The sequence below is a fragment of the Cyphomyrmex costatus genome, unplaced genomic scaffold, assembly GCF_001594065.2.
Source record: "Cyphomyrmex costatus isolate MS0001 unplaced genomic scaffold, Ccosl1.0 scaffold275, whole genome shotgun sequence".
Lineage (NCBI taxonomy): Eukaryota > Metazoa > Arthropoda > Insecta > Hymenoptera > Formicidae > Cyphomyrmex > Cyphomyrmex costatus.
Window position 1 is genome coordinate 1,954 of NW_017276855.1, and position 14,861 is coordinate 16,814.

At 28.6% G+C, this 14,861-nt stretch overlaps 2 protein-coding genes and 1 pseudogene across 2 annotated transcripts in view; 1 reads left to right on the top strand and 2 right to left on the bottom strand.

Annotated features, from left to right (window-relative positions):
• Nucleotides 1-1,586: 1,586 nt before the first annotated feature.
• Nucleotides 1,587-3,536, bottom strand: LOC108774840 (dnaJ homolog subfamily C member 17-like; annotated as a pseudogene).
• Nucleotides 3,537-4,139: 603 nt separating this feature from the next.
• Nucleotides 4,140-6,839, top strand: Kaz (E3 ubiquitin-protein transferase Katazuke). The gene is made up of 5 exons (XM_018541043.1): nt 4,140-4,178; nt 4,794-5,205; nt 5,461-5,773; nt 5,901-6,210; nt 6,591-6,839. Exons 1-5 carry the CDS (start codon nt 4,140-4,142, stop codon nt 6,690-6,692), a joined length of 1,176 nt encoding a protein of 391 aa, XP_018396545.1. The 3' UTR covers nt 6,693-6,839.
• Nucleotides 6,840-10,752: 3,913 nt separating this feature from the next.
• LOC108774882 (NADPH-dependent diflavin oxidoreductase 1) overlaps nt 10,753-14,861 on the bottom strand; it is a 16,896-nt gene continuing 12,787 nt past the window's right edge. Inside the window, exons 5-13 of the mRNA XM_018541105.1 lie at nt 14,077-14,194; nt 13,608-13,689; nt 13,391-13,530; nt 13,058-13,203; nt 12,745-12,830; nt 12,530-12,676; nt 12,091-12,396; nt 11,719-11,921; nt 10,753-11,626 (exon numbers count right to left, since the gene is read on the bottom strand). Coding sequence (XP_018396607.1) covers nt 11,500-11,626; nt 11,719-11,921; nt 12,091-12,396; nt 12,530-12,676; nt 12,745-12,830; nt 13,058-13,203; nt 13,391-13,530; nt 13,608-13,689; nt 14,077-14,194 — 1,355 coding nt within the window. The 3' untranslated portion in view covers nt 10,753-11,499. The remainder of the gene's footprint in view (nt 11,627-11,718; nt 11,922-12,090; nt 12,397-12,529; nt 12,677-12,744; nt 12,831-13,057; nt 13,204-13,390; nt 13,531-13,607; nt 13,690-14,076; nt 14,195-14,861) is intronic.

The following is a 14,861-nucleotide window of genomic DNA, read 5'->3' on the forward strand; positions in this document are numbered from 1 at the left end:
TAAACAGTTTGTTATCCTGCCAATCCACAAAATGAAAGAAGAGGAATTTGATATCGAAATGTCATCGTATCGTTTACGGCAGTGCTTAAATTTAGTTGCACATTTCGGGCCGATTTCGTTGTTGACGCCTACTTGTCCCCCCTTGCCGCGTATCCCATAGCAACGAATCTCCCGATGCTCTTGTAAACAACGCGCGTACCGGCTTACCTTAAGAGCGTCTGTACTTACGATGGGATTGATGAATCCCCCTCAGCTTAAATAACTTATTAATACTATCCTTTTTGAAGAATTTTAAATTAATAATTGAAAATATTTGTATATATTGTTAGTATTAATAATAATATTATACATGGTGTTATTATTATTGATATATGTATGTATATACCTTTCAATCATTTAATCATAACTATATCTTATTTAAAGCTCTTAATTTGTGCGCAAGATTCATAATAAAATTACAAAATAATTTATTTTTGCAACATGTATAATATACAGAAAGAAAATCGACAATATAAGAAATATATGTACAATATGTAATTATTAAATAATTATAGTTATAGGACAATAGTTTCCACGTCACCATTGAGGTACTATTGTTGACGCGTTTTTTTTAAAGTGGTTTCCCCAGTAGGCCTATTCCACTGAAACGAAGAATATGTAAAGGTAAAGGGAATTATTTATGAGAAAAAAAAAATGTCAATGCCCAAAAATCCAAATGTCAATGCCCCCCAATCTTCGCCACTCATAGCATCTTGGATCTTAATAATGTTGAATGACATTAAAATTTATTTATATATAATTATAGCTATATATAATTATAAATAAATGTAAATAAATCAATAAACAAATAATAAAAATATTAATAAAATAGATGACTTAATATAATAATTAATTTTTCTCTCTTCCTCTTCTTTATTAGTATCTTTTAATTTCCAGATAAAACATTACAGCACCGGTTCAAGCGAGCCGCAATTCATGGGAATCAGTAATACCTTCACCAATAGTATTCAATTCGTCAATGAAGAAAATTATGAACCTATTCCAATATATAGGATTTTGGAATCTTCACAAAAGACTAAATTACCTGAAGATAAAAAGGTTTGATTATTATCACAGTTATAAAAATCACATTATACAATTTTAAAAAATCTAAAGATATATAAAAATATATAATAATTTTAAATAACAACAACTCTTGTATAAATCAAATACAAACTCGGAAAGAAAAGGGCACTAGGAGTCAAGCGCAGATAACTTTACGCAATTGCTGATATATTATATATCAAACAAAACTTCTTTATTATAATAATTATGCTAAGGATATATATTTTTTCAAGTCAATTATCAACTTCAATTATCATATATGCTTATATTTTGACTTATAATATTTCTATACAAAATTCTATATTTATAGAAAAGAATAAATTGTTTAACTCATACACGCACGCACATATACACGTATACACACATACACACACAATAAAGTAATAATATTTAGTATTAATTATAAACAAAATTCTGAATTAAATTAAAAAGTAGACGATACCGAAATAAGGCACAGAAAATCAAATTATTTTTGTGTTACAGTTAAATGAAGTATATCTGGAAAAAATGTATCGCGATATGGTGACCATAAGCATTATGGATAAAATAATGTACGTGTTGCACAGACAGGGTCGTATATCATTTTATATGACCAATACAGGCGAGGAGGCTGTACAAATCGGTTCGGCCGCTGCTTTAACTCTAGAAGATACGATTTACGCACAGTATCGTGAGGCTGGTATGAAATTACATTATCCATCTATTGTTATACGCTAATCTAAAATATTGTATATCGACATATGTAACAGGCGTGTTGCTGCATCGTGGGCAACCCTTAGAAAAGTTTATGAATCAATGTTATGGCAATTGCGAGGACGACGGCAAAGGCAGGCAAATGCCGGTACATTATGGTTCTAAAGAATTGAATTTTGTGACTATTTCATCTCCATTAACAACGCAACTTCCACAAGGTATTAACACTGCTTGCAGCACTAGTTGAACGTTTCTGTGTATCCCATAATCCACGTAATTTTAATGGATTTTCGGCTAAACCGATTTCTGCTATAAGCGCTGTTTCCTAAAACAAAACATTTTATTAAAGAATTTTGTTGTATAAATTCGGATTGTGTATATACAGTCTTATTGGCTGTATTTAGTAGAAGCAACTTTACAATAATTTAAAGATTCTTTGATATAATTGATTTTTGTCCTTAGTTTCTTACTGAATTTAAACATATAAATCGATTATATTAAAGACTCTTACAGCAATTGTAAAACTGCTTTTTCTGCTACACACAGCCATTGTTCCTTTATCAGTATCTTACGAACTTACTGCTGCAATTTTATCTTCAAATTCAATCATGGCACTGCCTTTTTTTGTAGATGATATAACAAGAACCGCTGCATCCCCATACTGCAGAACAATAATTAAAAAAATATTTAACACATAAAACTAAAAAAATGGAATTAAAACATGATATTACCTTGGAAAACATTTTATGTAAATTATCATAATTATATCCACCATTTGTCAAATCACCATTTTGTACCTTCCATCTAATTTTGATTCAAAAGTCTCTCACATTAGATGTTGATGTAAACATCATCTCTTCGATTTGGTTATAATACCACTCTTGCAATTTTTTCACTTCAGCCTGAAAATAATTATATGTTATATATTTGAATTAACAATCAAAAAGTATCTCAAAGTAATTAAACTGGTATACCTTTGTTCACTCCTCCAGCGATCTTTTATAAAGATCCTCCTCACGTGTCTTCAAGTCTTCCTTTAATTTCTTCCTCTTGGCATCAAACTGTCTAACTCGCTCTTTTGCCTGCTTCCTGGCAGCAATGGCTTGATCATACGCTACCTTGTTTCACAACATATTTTTAACAAATTAGATCATCTATGAGACTTTCTAGAAGTCTAAGAAAACAGATGTTTGATGATAAAAATGTTAATAAATTTTGAGAAGATGTTGATACACTTACTCTGGCGTTTGTGTCTGTCAATATTTCCAATACTCTCGAGAGTTCTTGAAATAATTCTGCGGCTCTTGGATTGTCAGGGTTTTTGTCAGGATGGCATGTCAAAGCTTTCTTGCGATATGCCTTCTTGATCTGAAAATACGAACAACATCAAGTGTTTTCTTTCTCAATACTTTTCTATTATAAAATATTTTATCACATTACAAAAGGCGTAAACATATTTGTAAAGTAAATTCAAATCTTGAGAAACAAATTAAAAGTACAAACCTCTGGCATTGAAGCTGTTGGCTCAACACCCAGCAATCCATATAAATTTTGTGTAATTGCATCCATGGTAAAGGTAAAATATAGGGCAATCCTCTTAAAAATCGATTAAATTAGACTCATTCGACGCGTTTTTACATAAAACGAAAGAATTTCGGGTAAAGGTTAGGTAATGGTCAGACCGACTTAAATATATCACTATGAGCCAGTGTCACAAGTATATCCAGTAGAGACCCTCTAGGTCTCTACGTGTACAAGTCGTGCGTCCCTCAGCAGGGGGGGAAGGAGAGATGGAGTAGGAGTACGATAATGAAAATTTCGGCTGTTGGGCCGAAAGGTTACCGAGCGCATGCGCACGAGGTCAGAGAGCATGAAGAAGGCATACTCGTAGCACTACATGTAGTCGGTAAGACAGATTTCCTAACCTGAATAGTCGTCAAATTTAACATTAAATATCTCGGTTCGTAGGGCAGAGCGACGCTTATTTCTGCCAGATTCTTTCGTTTCATGCTAAAACGCGTCGAATAAGCCTAATTTGATCGATTTTTAAGCTGCTCGAGTGATTCTGTATAATTACCAACAAATCGACACATGTGAAGGAAGAGTATACTAGCGAAGTGGCTAAAGGTGAATGCTAATTGCTAGTCGATGTCCTTCTTCGATTTCGTCGCTGATTGTGCATTTTGCCGTCGACTCTTTTCTAAATCGCATTAACATGGACGTGAATTACGTCGTGTCGCGATGTATAGTAATTGATTGATACCTAATCGGATCAGTACTCCGTCACCGTGTTCTCCACTTCGTGCCTCCTCGTTGCTCATTGTTCTGGGCGTTTAACCAATATGTCAGACGTTAAGAGCCTCGAACATCCTACACTAAAGGTAAACATTTGTATCTTTACTAGCTTATGCTCGCATACAGGGTGCTTTGAGATAATTTGCCACTTGAAAATTTTATTCTAGCATTCTGTAGCGTATAATTCTGTATTTCTTGAGTAATCTTTCATATATAATGTTTAAAGATGCATATTTCTGAAAACAAATCGTGCTAAAGATGAATATTTTTTCAAATGTATCTTTAAAGAATAAATAATTTTTAGAAATAAAATTTTTCATAATAGAGAGATGTGAATATTGTATATATATATATATATAATTATTATGTATATATGAATATGCATATATATATATATACATATACATATATATATATATATATAAATACATATTATATAGTTTTGTCAATATTAAATGTTTGTTTTTTTTACTTATTTAATTTAAATCTCTTGTAACAATTTTGATTTATATAGTATTTAAATGCTTTAATAAAATATGTATTAAAGAGTATTATCTAGCAAGAGATATATGTTGGCACGAGTCATTGCTCCTTTGTTCAATGAAAGATAAAGACAAAATGACTCCTATATTGATATGTCTTTTGCTGGAAAGCTCTCTAAATCTACTTACGTATCAATAATGTCACTTCAAAATATGTAGGTTCCATATGAGCTTTTGAACAAGAAGTTCCGTTCTGCTCAGAAAACTCTGGATAGAGAAGTGTCGCATGTTCAGGCAGTATCTAATGAACTTGAAAAAAGTTTGAAGACTGATGGAACTTATGTAGCAACCGGTGAAATTAGCAAATTACTTGGTGGCGTTGTTGCCAGGCTTCAAGTTTTAAAGCGTAAAGCTCAGGAATCAATAGCAGAGGAATTACAAGCAGGCATGGTGTGCAAAAGAAGATTAGATCATTTAAAGGATCATGCTAATATCTCTCCGAGTGCTGTGAATCAGTGGAGACGACAGAGATTAGACAGAATGCTAGTGGAATATTTCCTTCGCAAGGGATACTACAAAACAGCCACTAAACTGGCAGACAGTAGCGAACTTAGGGATTTAACAAATATTGGTACATAATTTGACAAGTAATTGTTATCACACTTCATTTAAAGAATTCTTTACTAATTTTTAAAGCAGTTTAGACAAGGCCAAAAATATATATCGTAATATAGAATAAAAAGAAAGGAAAAATAGAATTATAGTAATATTTATAAGTATGTATGATTAAGTAAAAAGAATGTTTTTAATCAAATTCTAAAATTTTTTAATTTTTAGTGAGAAAAAATTCCCTGCCAATCTTTACAATATCTTATAACATTTATAGATGTATTCATGGTATCCAGGGAAGTGGAAAAATCTTTAGCGAACCATGAAAGTGCGAGATGCATCGGCTGGTGTCATGATAATCGTTCAAAGTTAAGAAAACTAGGCAGCACTATGGAATTTAATTTACGTGTACAAGAATTTATCGAATTAGTGCGAACTGATCGGCGGCTCGATGCGGTGAAGCATGCTCGCAAGTACTTTGCTAATTACGACGATTATCAGCTGCAGGAGATTCAGTGCTGCATGGGCCAATTGGCTTTTCCGGCTCATGCATACTTGAGTCCCTACAAAGATCTACTGGATGAAAAGAGGTTCGCAATTGTGCTATTTATATCGGCTATTTATTAACAGAATTATAAAGTTATTCAAAAGTGTTATATGAAAATTATAATTTATTTAATTCATATGAACCAATAATTCATAAAAATTTTTTTTTAGATGGGACAAACTGATCGAGACATTTCGACAAGAAAACTACAGATTGTTTCAGTTAGCGAGTCAGAGCGTATTCACAGTAGCTCTACAAGCTGGTTTGTCGGCTCTTAAAACTCCCCAATGTTATAGCGCGAATAAGGAAGGCCGAAATCCTAGCTGCCCTGTTTGCAACGAAGCATTAAATGAATTAGCCGCACCGTTGCCTTTTGCTCATTGTTCTCAATCGCGACTTGTTTGCAGCATAAGTGGGAAACCACTAAACGAGTACAATCAACCTATGATGATGCCGAATGGATATGTGTATGGTGAACAAGTAAGTTTAAATTATTGAAATATTAATAAATTAAATAATTTATAATATTACAACTCTTAAAATATTAATATTATGGAGAATAATACTCTAATAAAATATATAATATAAAGATGATATGCAATCAATATAAAATACAGAAATAATTTTAAATATAAAAAAGTACTATTTTATTACAATATTAAATTATATTGTACAAGGAAGATTACGCATGCATTATGTATATGGGTATGTGCATGTATTGTATATAACATGTGACAAAAATTTAATTTTAATAATATATCGTAATTAAATATACAAAAATTTACTTTATAATTTCTCTCTAAAAAAATATTTTATGATTGTATTTTTTCCAATGTTCGTACTTATACTTTTTGTTGTAGGCATTGGAAAAAATGGCTCAAGAAAATAATGGCACTGTGATCTGCCCAAAAACCAAAGAAGTATTTCCGTATAAAAAAATTGAAAAGGTTTACGTAATGTAAACTTTCGTATTGACACAAAGTATATACATATGTTGTACTATATGCTTGACGCTCATATATGGCCCCCTCTTTGCTCCGATCTTTCTGTTATTTAACAATAATTGTATACTATACTAATAATACTGGAACGAAATAACATCTATTTTTAAGGAAAACTTGATCGACTTATTCACATCCATCCTGTATAAAAAAAAATGTAATGAAGAATATTACTATAATTATATATCTGTTTATATATAGTATAATATTAATTATTTGTTAACGGGGATAGTTAATCCTTATTCATTTATTTAACGTTCTTTCTACAATAAATTGAACGGTTCAAACTGTTTTCCATAAATCTACTTATTCATAAAACGCAACCATGTATTTCTTATCTTACAAGGTTCTTACATATGTAGGGGTTTATCAGAATTCATATTTTGTATTGGATGAAAAAAACGGTTTTCTAAACATTGAATAAATTGTGCTAAAATGATGCACAAAAATATAAAAAATTTAAATTTTCTGATGTTGAAGATTAGTAAATTATAAAAATAATGTATGTAAAACTCGCACACAATTAACTTATTAACTTAATTACTTCTTTTTTCTAAAAATTAAACCTTGAAAATAATTAAAACCTAATAAGAATGAATTTTTACAATGTTTAAAAAATAATTTAAATAACTTTATGTATATTTATTATAATTAAAAGATCTGCAACTTTTAATCACCCTACATATGCATATGTATATTTAATTGATATATTGTGCATACATTCCAACGTACAAATGATAAGACTGCTAATAATGCAGTAACAATATATGAATTAACTGATACATTAAAGATTGTTATTTTTATGTAGAAATAAATGCATATTTAAATCTTATATATATATAATATGTAATACTAATGTATGAATATTTTTAAGATTGCTTAAAATCTAAATGGTAAACGATATGCGCGAAACAATTCGTCGAATGAAATTTATTCGTGTGACCGAGAATCCATATAAAAATATTTTATCTATCCTAGTAATTTTTTCTTTTCTCTTAAATTCAATGAGTTTCCGATTTTATTGGATTATTTAGCGAATTCCCTTGATCATTTATTGTCTGTTGTTCTATATGGAGGATTGTCTTTGTAGGAATTCAAAATGTATTTTAGAATTGTCATTTTCGCCAGTATAATAAAATAACGATCGAGGTAAGACATTCCATTATTTTTCCTTAATAAAATAATGAATAGAAACACACATTTTTTATTGCGACGCAGTGATTCTATGAAGAAAATTCTACGAAATAATTTATTATTTTATAATACTATATTTTTTGTTTGGAGACTACTTATATGCATAGTCTATTGAATGAATTAGATCAATTTTCATTTAAATTTATTAGATTATAAAACCAGTATAATCTAATTTGTTTAATTCTTAGAATCACTGTATTACAAATGAGAGCTTTTTTTCTTCAAATGAGTTTATAATGCGATGAATTTGTGTTATGTTCATTGATTAGTAAAGGCTAAATCGAAAACGGATGAAAGATACAATGGAGTAATATGCATAAGTATAAGTTGATAGAGATAATAGATGTATTATAGAGCTTACATTTTAGCATAATTAAAAATGCATATGTAAATGCGAACGAATAAAATTCGTGCTTTTGCTGAAATTTAAATGTATTTTATATCTTATATAGAGTTTCTGTTTAAAAAGTATCTCATCATATATTCTCTAATATTCGTTCGGATTTAGTAGTTCTCTTATGAGTACAAAAGAATAGAATTTAAAACAAAATCTGATAAATTCAGTGAAATAGAATTTAGTGAAATTTAGTTGAACATTTTTCAGGAACATCTTGTTTATATCATAATGCAGTATAATATCTGAACGAAAATCTTGTACAAAAAAATAAAATATAAAATTATAAACACGTTTAAAAGTTGTATCAAAATGTATCTTGCACTAAAAGTTAATATAATGCAATTATAAATAATATATATATATACACAATAAAATTGTTATAAATAAATTTCAGTTAGAACAGATAAAAAATTGTTAAATCTGTGATAATGCTAAGGTGATAATAATATTAATATATATGTTTAGTACAAACTTCGAAAAACATAAAAAATAGATATTTAAAGCTTAAACTGTAATCTATTTAAAAATAATCTTTAACAAGAGCAATGTATGTTACAATTGAAAAAAATTGTGGAGATCGTCCAGGTATATACGGCTTAATGGAAGAGTATTATGTATTGTACAGCTTAATCTCAAGACCATTTGCGTAAAAAAACATAAATTTCGTCGCTATATAAAGCATAAATAATATAAGCATACATGACATCTTGTGTAGAACACGAAGAAAAAAATTACGTAATTATTATAATATAACATAATCATAGCCCGAAAAAATGTAACTATTTCCAATTTCTAAAATTGTCGCTCATTAATCTATAAGTATAAGGTGGAAAGCTCGTCGTCAAAATTGTGAGGGGGACTAGTATCAATTGGATGGCCAACAGTCTTAACTCTCCTGCATCTCATGACGTAATATAACTTGTTCCAACTGTTGGAAAACAAATAATTCTCATAAAAGCATACTAAAATTTAACTTGAACCAACCAAATAAAAATATTATAAAATAAAGAAGTAGCGAATTTGTTTTTTAAAAAATGACTTCATTTTGATTTCTGAAAAAATGTAAGAGACTGCGATTCTTATGTAAATACAATCATCAATATTATATGATAAGAATATTAAATAAAGTACTAAACTGTATTAAAAAAGAAGTAAAAAAATACAACCTTGTAATTACAGAATAGAATGTAACGCTACAAATAATATGAAAGTTTATTATGAGACTATTACATCAGATCTTGCTATATTTTATTATGATGTAAAGAAATTATTAGACTTGGCCTTTTATTTTGTATTACTTGTAAATTATTATGTTAATTTTATTTCACCAAAAATTTAAACTGTAGAATTCAAAGAATTTTGAGGATTGTAAATTTAATGTTAACAGAAATAAAATTATATATGTATAATAAAACAAGAAAATAATGTAATATATAAAACCAATTTAAAAAATAATACGTTACATAAATTTATGTAACGTATTGTTTTTTAAATTAATTTTTGCAATATAAATAACCTGCGGTTGATTCCTACGTGGCCTTGTATATTACATTATTTTCTTGTTTCATTGTATCAATTACAGGAATTTATAATTTATGAGTTTAATTATTATTATATGTGATTTCTCATGAAATTGCTACCAAAATTAAAAATTGCCTCTCTTTTAAAATTAGTTTTACATTATTACATATCTATAGTTATAGTAATTTCAAAATTGAAATATTTTCTGCAGAGAATTCAGCTTGACAACTTTAGTAAACTCTATTTAAAAATGTAATGCTTATCTATTAAGAGATATATTCTCGTCACGCGTTTAACACCTCATAAGAGAGCACATTCGACAACAAGTCTATTAAATGTTTTTATTCTCTCTTAAATGATTGTAATAAATAAAAAATACGTTTAGCGTGTTAAACGCGTAACGAATTACAGGTTTAAATACGTGATCTTCCTGATAATGATTTAGCGATTTCTATTTGCACAATACAAAAAATGGAGTGCCGCGTAACTTTTTTTTTTATTAATAAGGCTTATTGGTCCGGTTTTAGTAATAGGGGCAGTAGTAATAATAGTAGAGAATTAGTTTCTATAATTCTTATAAAACCATGAATTCCGGGTATTTCCTATACAAATCTATTGTATGAGACGATCATTTTATATCATTAATGCACTTTACATGGTCTTAATTTACTTTCGTATCTATTTCTTCTATTAATGGGACTTTAAAAATTATCAATCAATAGAAACTCCAAGTCACACACTTATAAAAAAACACGCATTGCTTTCAAATAGCTTTTACTTAATTAAGAGTTCGTTCTTATATAGTTGTTATTTAAAGAATTGTATGATTATATATTTATATATATGTAAGTATTTAACGTATATATAAGCAAACGAGCATTCTCGAAAAAATTTCTCTTATTTGTGTCGAGGAAAGTAACGTTTTCTTTTCTGAAATGTCTATAAATGTTCTTTTTGAAAGTATCGTGCAGGCACTTTTTGTACTTGGTACAGTTAAAAATGTCATCACAATGCATGGAGTACAGATAGGTCAGTGCAAGTTCTTAAAAAAAAAAAAAAAAATAATAATAAATAAACGCTATTTGATACATGCACAGCACATGTTGCACAAAGAAAATGCTTTTTCTTTCAATCTCAATATTTGCGCTTTCCATTTTATTTTCGTTCTGATTTCATTCTTTAATCTCTGATTTCAATCGTTCTGATCTCATTTGACTTTAACCTCACAATTCTCCTTTATTTTGATTTTCGCTGTATGTACTATACGGCTGCACCGCCTCGAGAGATGATACATAAGTTCTTGTACCCAAGCACCAATTTTCAAATGTTCCGTTCAAATAGAATACGTGCACTATTTTGTAATGATGTACGTTGCGGCAAATAAAGCGTACAATGTTCTGCACCTTGCATTAAATACAGAAAGTGCATGCACCGTCGTCAAAAAGAACAAACATATTTCTTTTTTCAAGTTGTCCTTAGGAATAACATTTTACTTTTTTTCTTCAACATTCTTATTTCTTCAAGCTTTTAAATTGTTATTTCACATCATTTTAATTTGTAGTTGTGTGTGTAGGAGACTGCATTCTTAATTTGCAATATTTTTTCTAGCTCCTGAGTTAATATAAAGCATATTGCTGAACCTTATCTTTAAAACGATCAAAATTTTATGTTGGCCACGATAGAAGGCATCACCATGGAAAATAGAATTCCTGTGAAAATCCCCGTCATCAAAGACGCCGCTCCAAACATGCCAGCCGTCGAAGCATACTGTGAATCCACCATTCTAAATACAAAATATTTATCAATAGTAATATCTTATTAATAGTAATATATATTATATTAACTTTTTCCCTATTTTCCATTAATGACGCTTACCTAGGACAATACATCATCGACAATGACGACAGGTAGCCACTACTAAGGCCCATAGTAACGGCAATGACCCAGAACACATAATCATTCTTAATAAGAACCGGCAGTATTCTTTCTGTGCCAATCGGTTGATAGTTACAAATCAAGAACAACGGTATATAAACAATTCGCAGAATCACTGGAATCACCAGATATTTTTTGCTCGGCTGAAAAAGAATTAATAAATAAAAGTTAATCAATAAATAAATAAAATTGTACAGAAAATGTGTATTAGAGATATTATAAATCGTAATTTTATAATATAATTAAGTATAAAAAAAATATAAATATATAAGAATATAAAGTGTGTAATACATAAAAGTAGAGTCTACATACCCACTGAACCAACGATGCAATTAAACTTCCCAGCATGGCAGTGATATTGAATGTTAAAAAGCACATAACACTGCTATAATATTCAGAAGGAATCACAAAATTCTTATCCGAAGACTGTATATCAGATTGGACAGATGGGAAAAGCGCTAAAGTGACGAAAAAGATAAAAAATATGTTGAAACATTGTGGAAAACACGCCTTAAACACCTTCCAATAAGCAGGTTTAGATTTTCCTCTTGAATTGTTCTCTAATTGTCTTTTGTTCGTCTCTTTCTGATGAAGAAGCTCGTGATATCGATAAAATCTCTATAATTCAATTCAATTAACATATTAGTTAAATAATGTTTTATACATTTAATTATAAATTAATAAATCACCGTATTAATTAATAAATGTATGATCAACTGACTTAAAAGTTAATTTTTAATAAAAATCTTACATTAATTGGAAGTGCAAAATATGTATCAAAACAGGCCAGAAGAATAAACAAAGCCGTGATAAAATAATATATCGCGGCAGTGCGCGCGTTTGGTGCCATTATTTGAGCTAAAAAGTTTATTATGGCTGTAAAAGTTCCACTGATATTCTGAAAGAAGATTATTAACAGATATCACATTACTCTTTATCTCAGATGTGATTGATGCTAATATTTACCGAGCCTAAGACAACAGCGCCCGTGTACTTGATGGGTAATTTAGCTGCCATTCCAAACACTGAGTTTTGATAAATGCCATTGGCAGCTGAAACATAAATTATCAATGTACGCATAATTCAAATATTAAAAATCAATATTGATAATATTTATTAATAATCATACACATATATTTAATATAATAATTTCAATATACATTTTTTTATCATTTGTTATATATACATATATCTTTTTTTATATATAAATATATATATATATATATAATAGTGTTAAAAATATTAAATACTAATAAATTAACAATTACTATTAACTTACTATTTAATACAACAACAGATATCATAGTAATCCAGAAGAATATTCCAGGCCAGCCAGAACTGTCAGTCATTGCCAAAATGACAGTAAAAACAAATACTAAGACCAAAACAAAAATACTCCATACTATACGTGTTGTTAAGTTGCCTCTGAAAAATCAAGTTTCTTTAGTGTAAAACATATTATTATTTAACAACTTATATACACAATCCAAGATCAACAAGATTTATATTTATAATTGTAATTATCATTATTATTGATATTATAATAAAAGTATTTACAAATGAGAAAAAGAAATTAAATATTTTATGTAAAAAATGTATTTTATAAACATACCCAAATTGTAAAAATATATTTAGCCAATTGAATAATAAATTTGGTACTTGTGATGCAAATGACAAATATGCGATAAAATTCATCGCATAGTTTGTAGTTATACCAGTATATTCCTTCGACAATTTGTAACTGACAAAATACTGTAAACGTAATAGTTTTATACAAATACTATAATTTCAATTATAGATTATTATAAATAATTGACATCTTGACTTACATTTTTAGCTGTTATAAACATATTCCATGGCATCAAGGCACCAATTCCATGAAGTACCAATATGAAAAATACTAAATTTAATCTGAAAAAAATACAAAATATAATAAAATTTACTTAAATTAACATTTTACGTCTCAAAAAAGATGGTATTAAACTTTAGGAACTTGAAGTACTTGTGAAAAAAAATCAAAAAGTCTTAATAAGCAGTACTCTAAGCCATTTATTTCCGAGTTACAAACATTTTCTACTGTAATCATAATAAGTAGTATGATAATACATATTCCTAAAATTTTTTAAAATACTATATATATATAGTACACATAACACACACGCGCGCGCGCGCGTACACACACACACACACATACTCATTATTCCAATAAACATATTTCCTACATTATTGAAATACTATATAAATTTTATATAAACAAATAATTTTAATAATTAAATATTAATGAATTTATAGTTATACCTATCTTTAGGAGGATTCAATTCGAGATCTGCTTGATCCATTGTAACACCTTTAAAATTTAATTCGTCATCAGGTCTACCTGTACCTTCCCATCCTGGTGAAAGACGTACGGGCTCTGAACCTTAAAATCAATTCGTCAAAAATTTCATCAATATTTCACATAATATAGTATTTATAATATTAAAACAATTTAAAAAAAAAATTTAAAAGTTTCTCTATTCGAATAAAATTCGAACTTTTTTCTTAAATTCTAAGATCAAGAATTTAATTAACTAATATAAAAATTTTATAAATAACTTCTTTTTCAAATTTAGAGAAAACCAGTATTATTTTAAAAATAATACATATAATATTTAAAAAGATATTGCACATACATTTAAAGTTAATAAATTCTGACTTCTAACATCACAAAAAATTAAAAAAATAATTATAATAAAATAATTTGTTTAATATCCAAAGATGTTCGTTTGATAATGTAATTTATTAAAAATAAAAGCAAAGAAAGATCTTATATAACTAACATACTAAGATATTTGAAAGAAAGAATAAGGAAGATAAATGTGTGTGTGTGTGTGTGTGTGTGTGTGTGTGAGTGAGCCAGCTGATTACAACAAAGAGATAATTGTGTGGAGCCATTGTAATGGAATGTGGCAATCAATTGAGTCATCAAAACCAATTACTATAATCTGACAGCATGACATATACATACATGAAGTATTAATAACAATTTGTGTATACAAATACACACACACACACACACACACACACACACACACACACACACA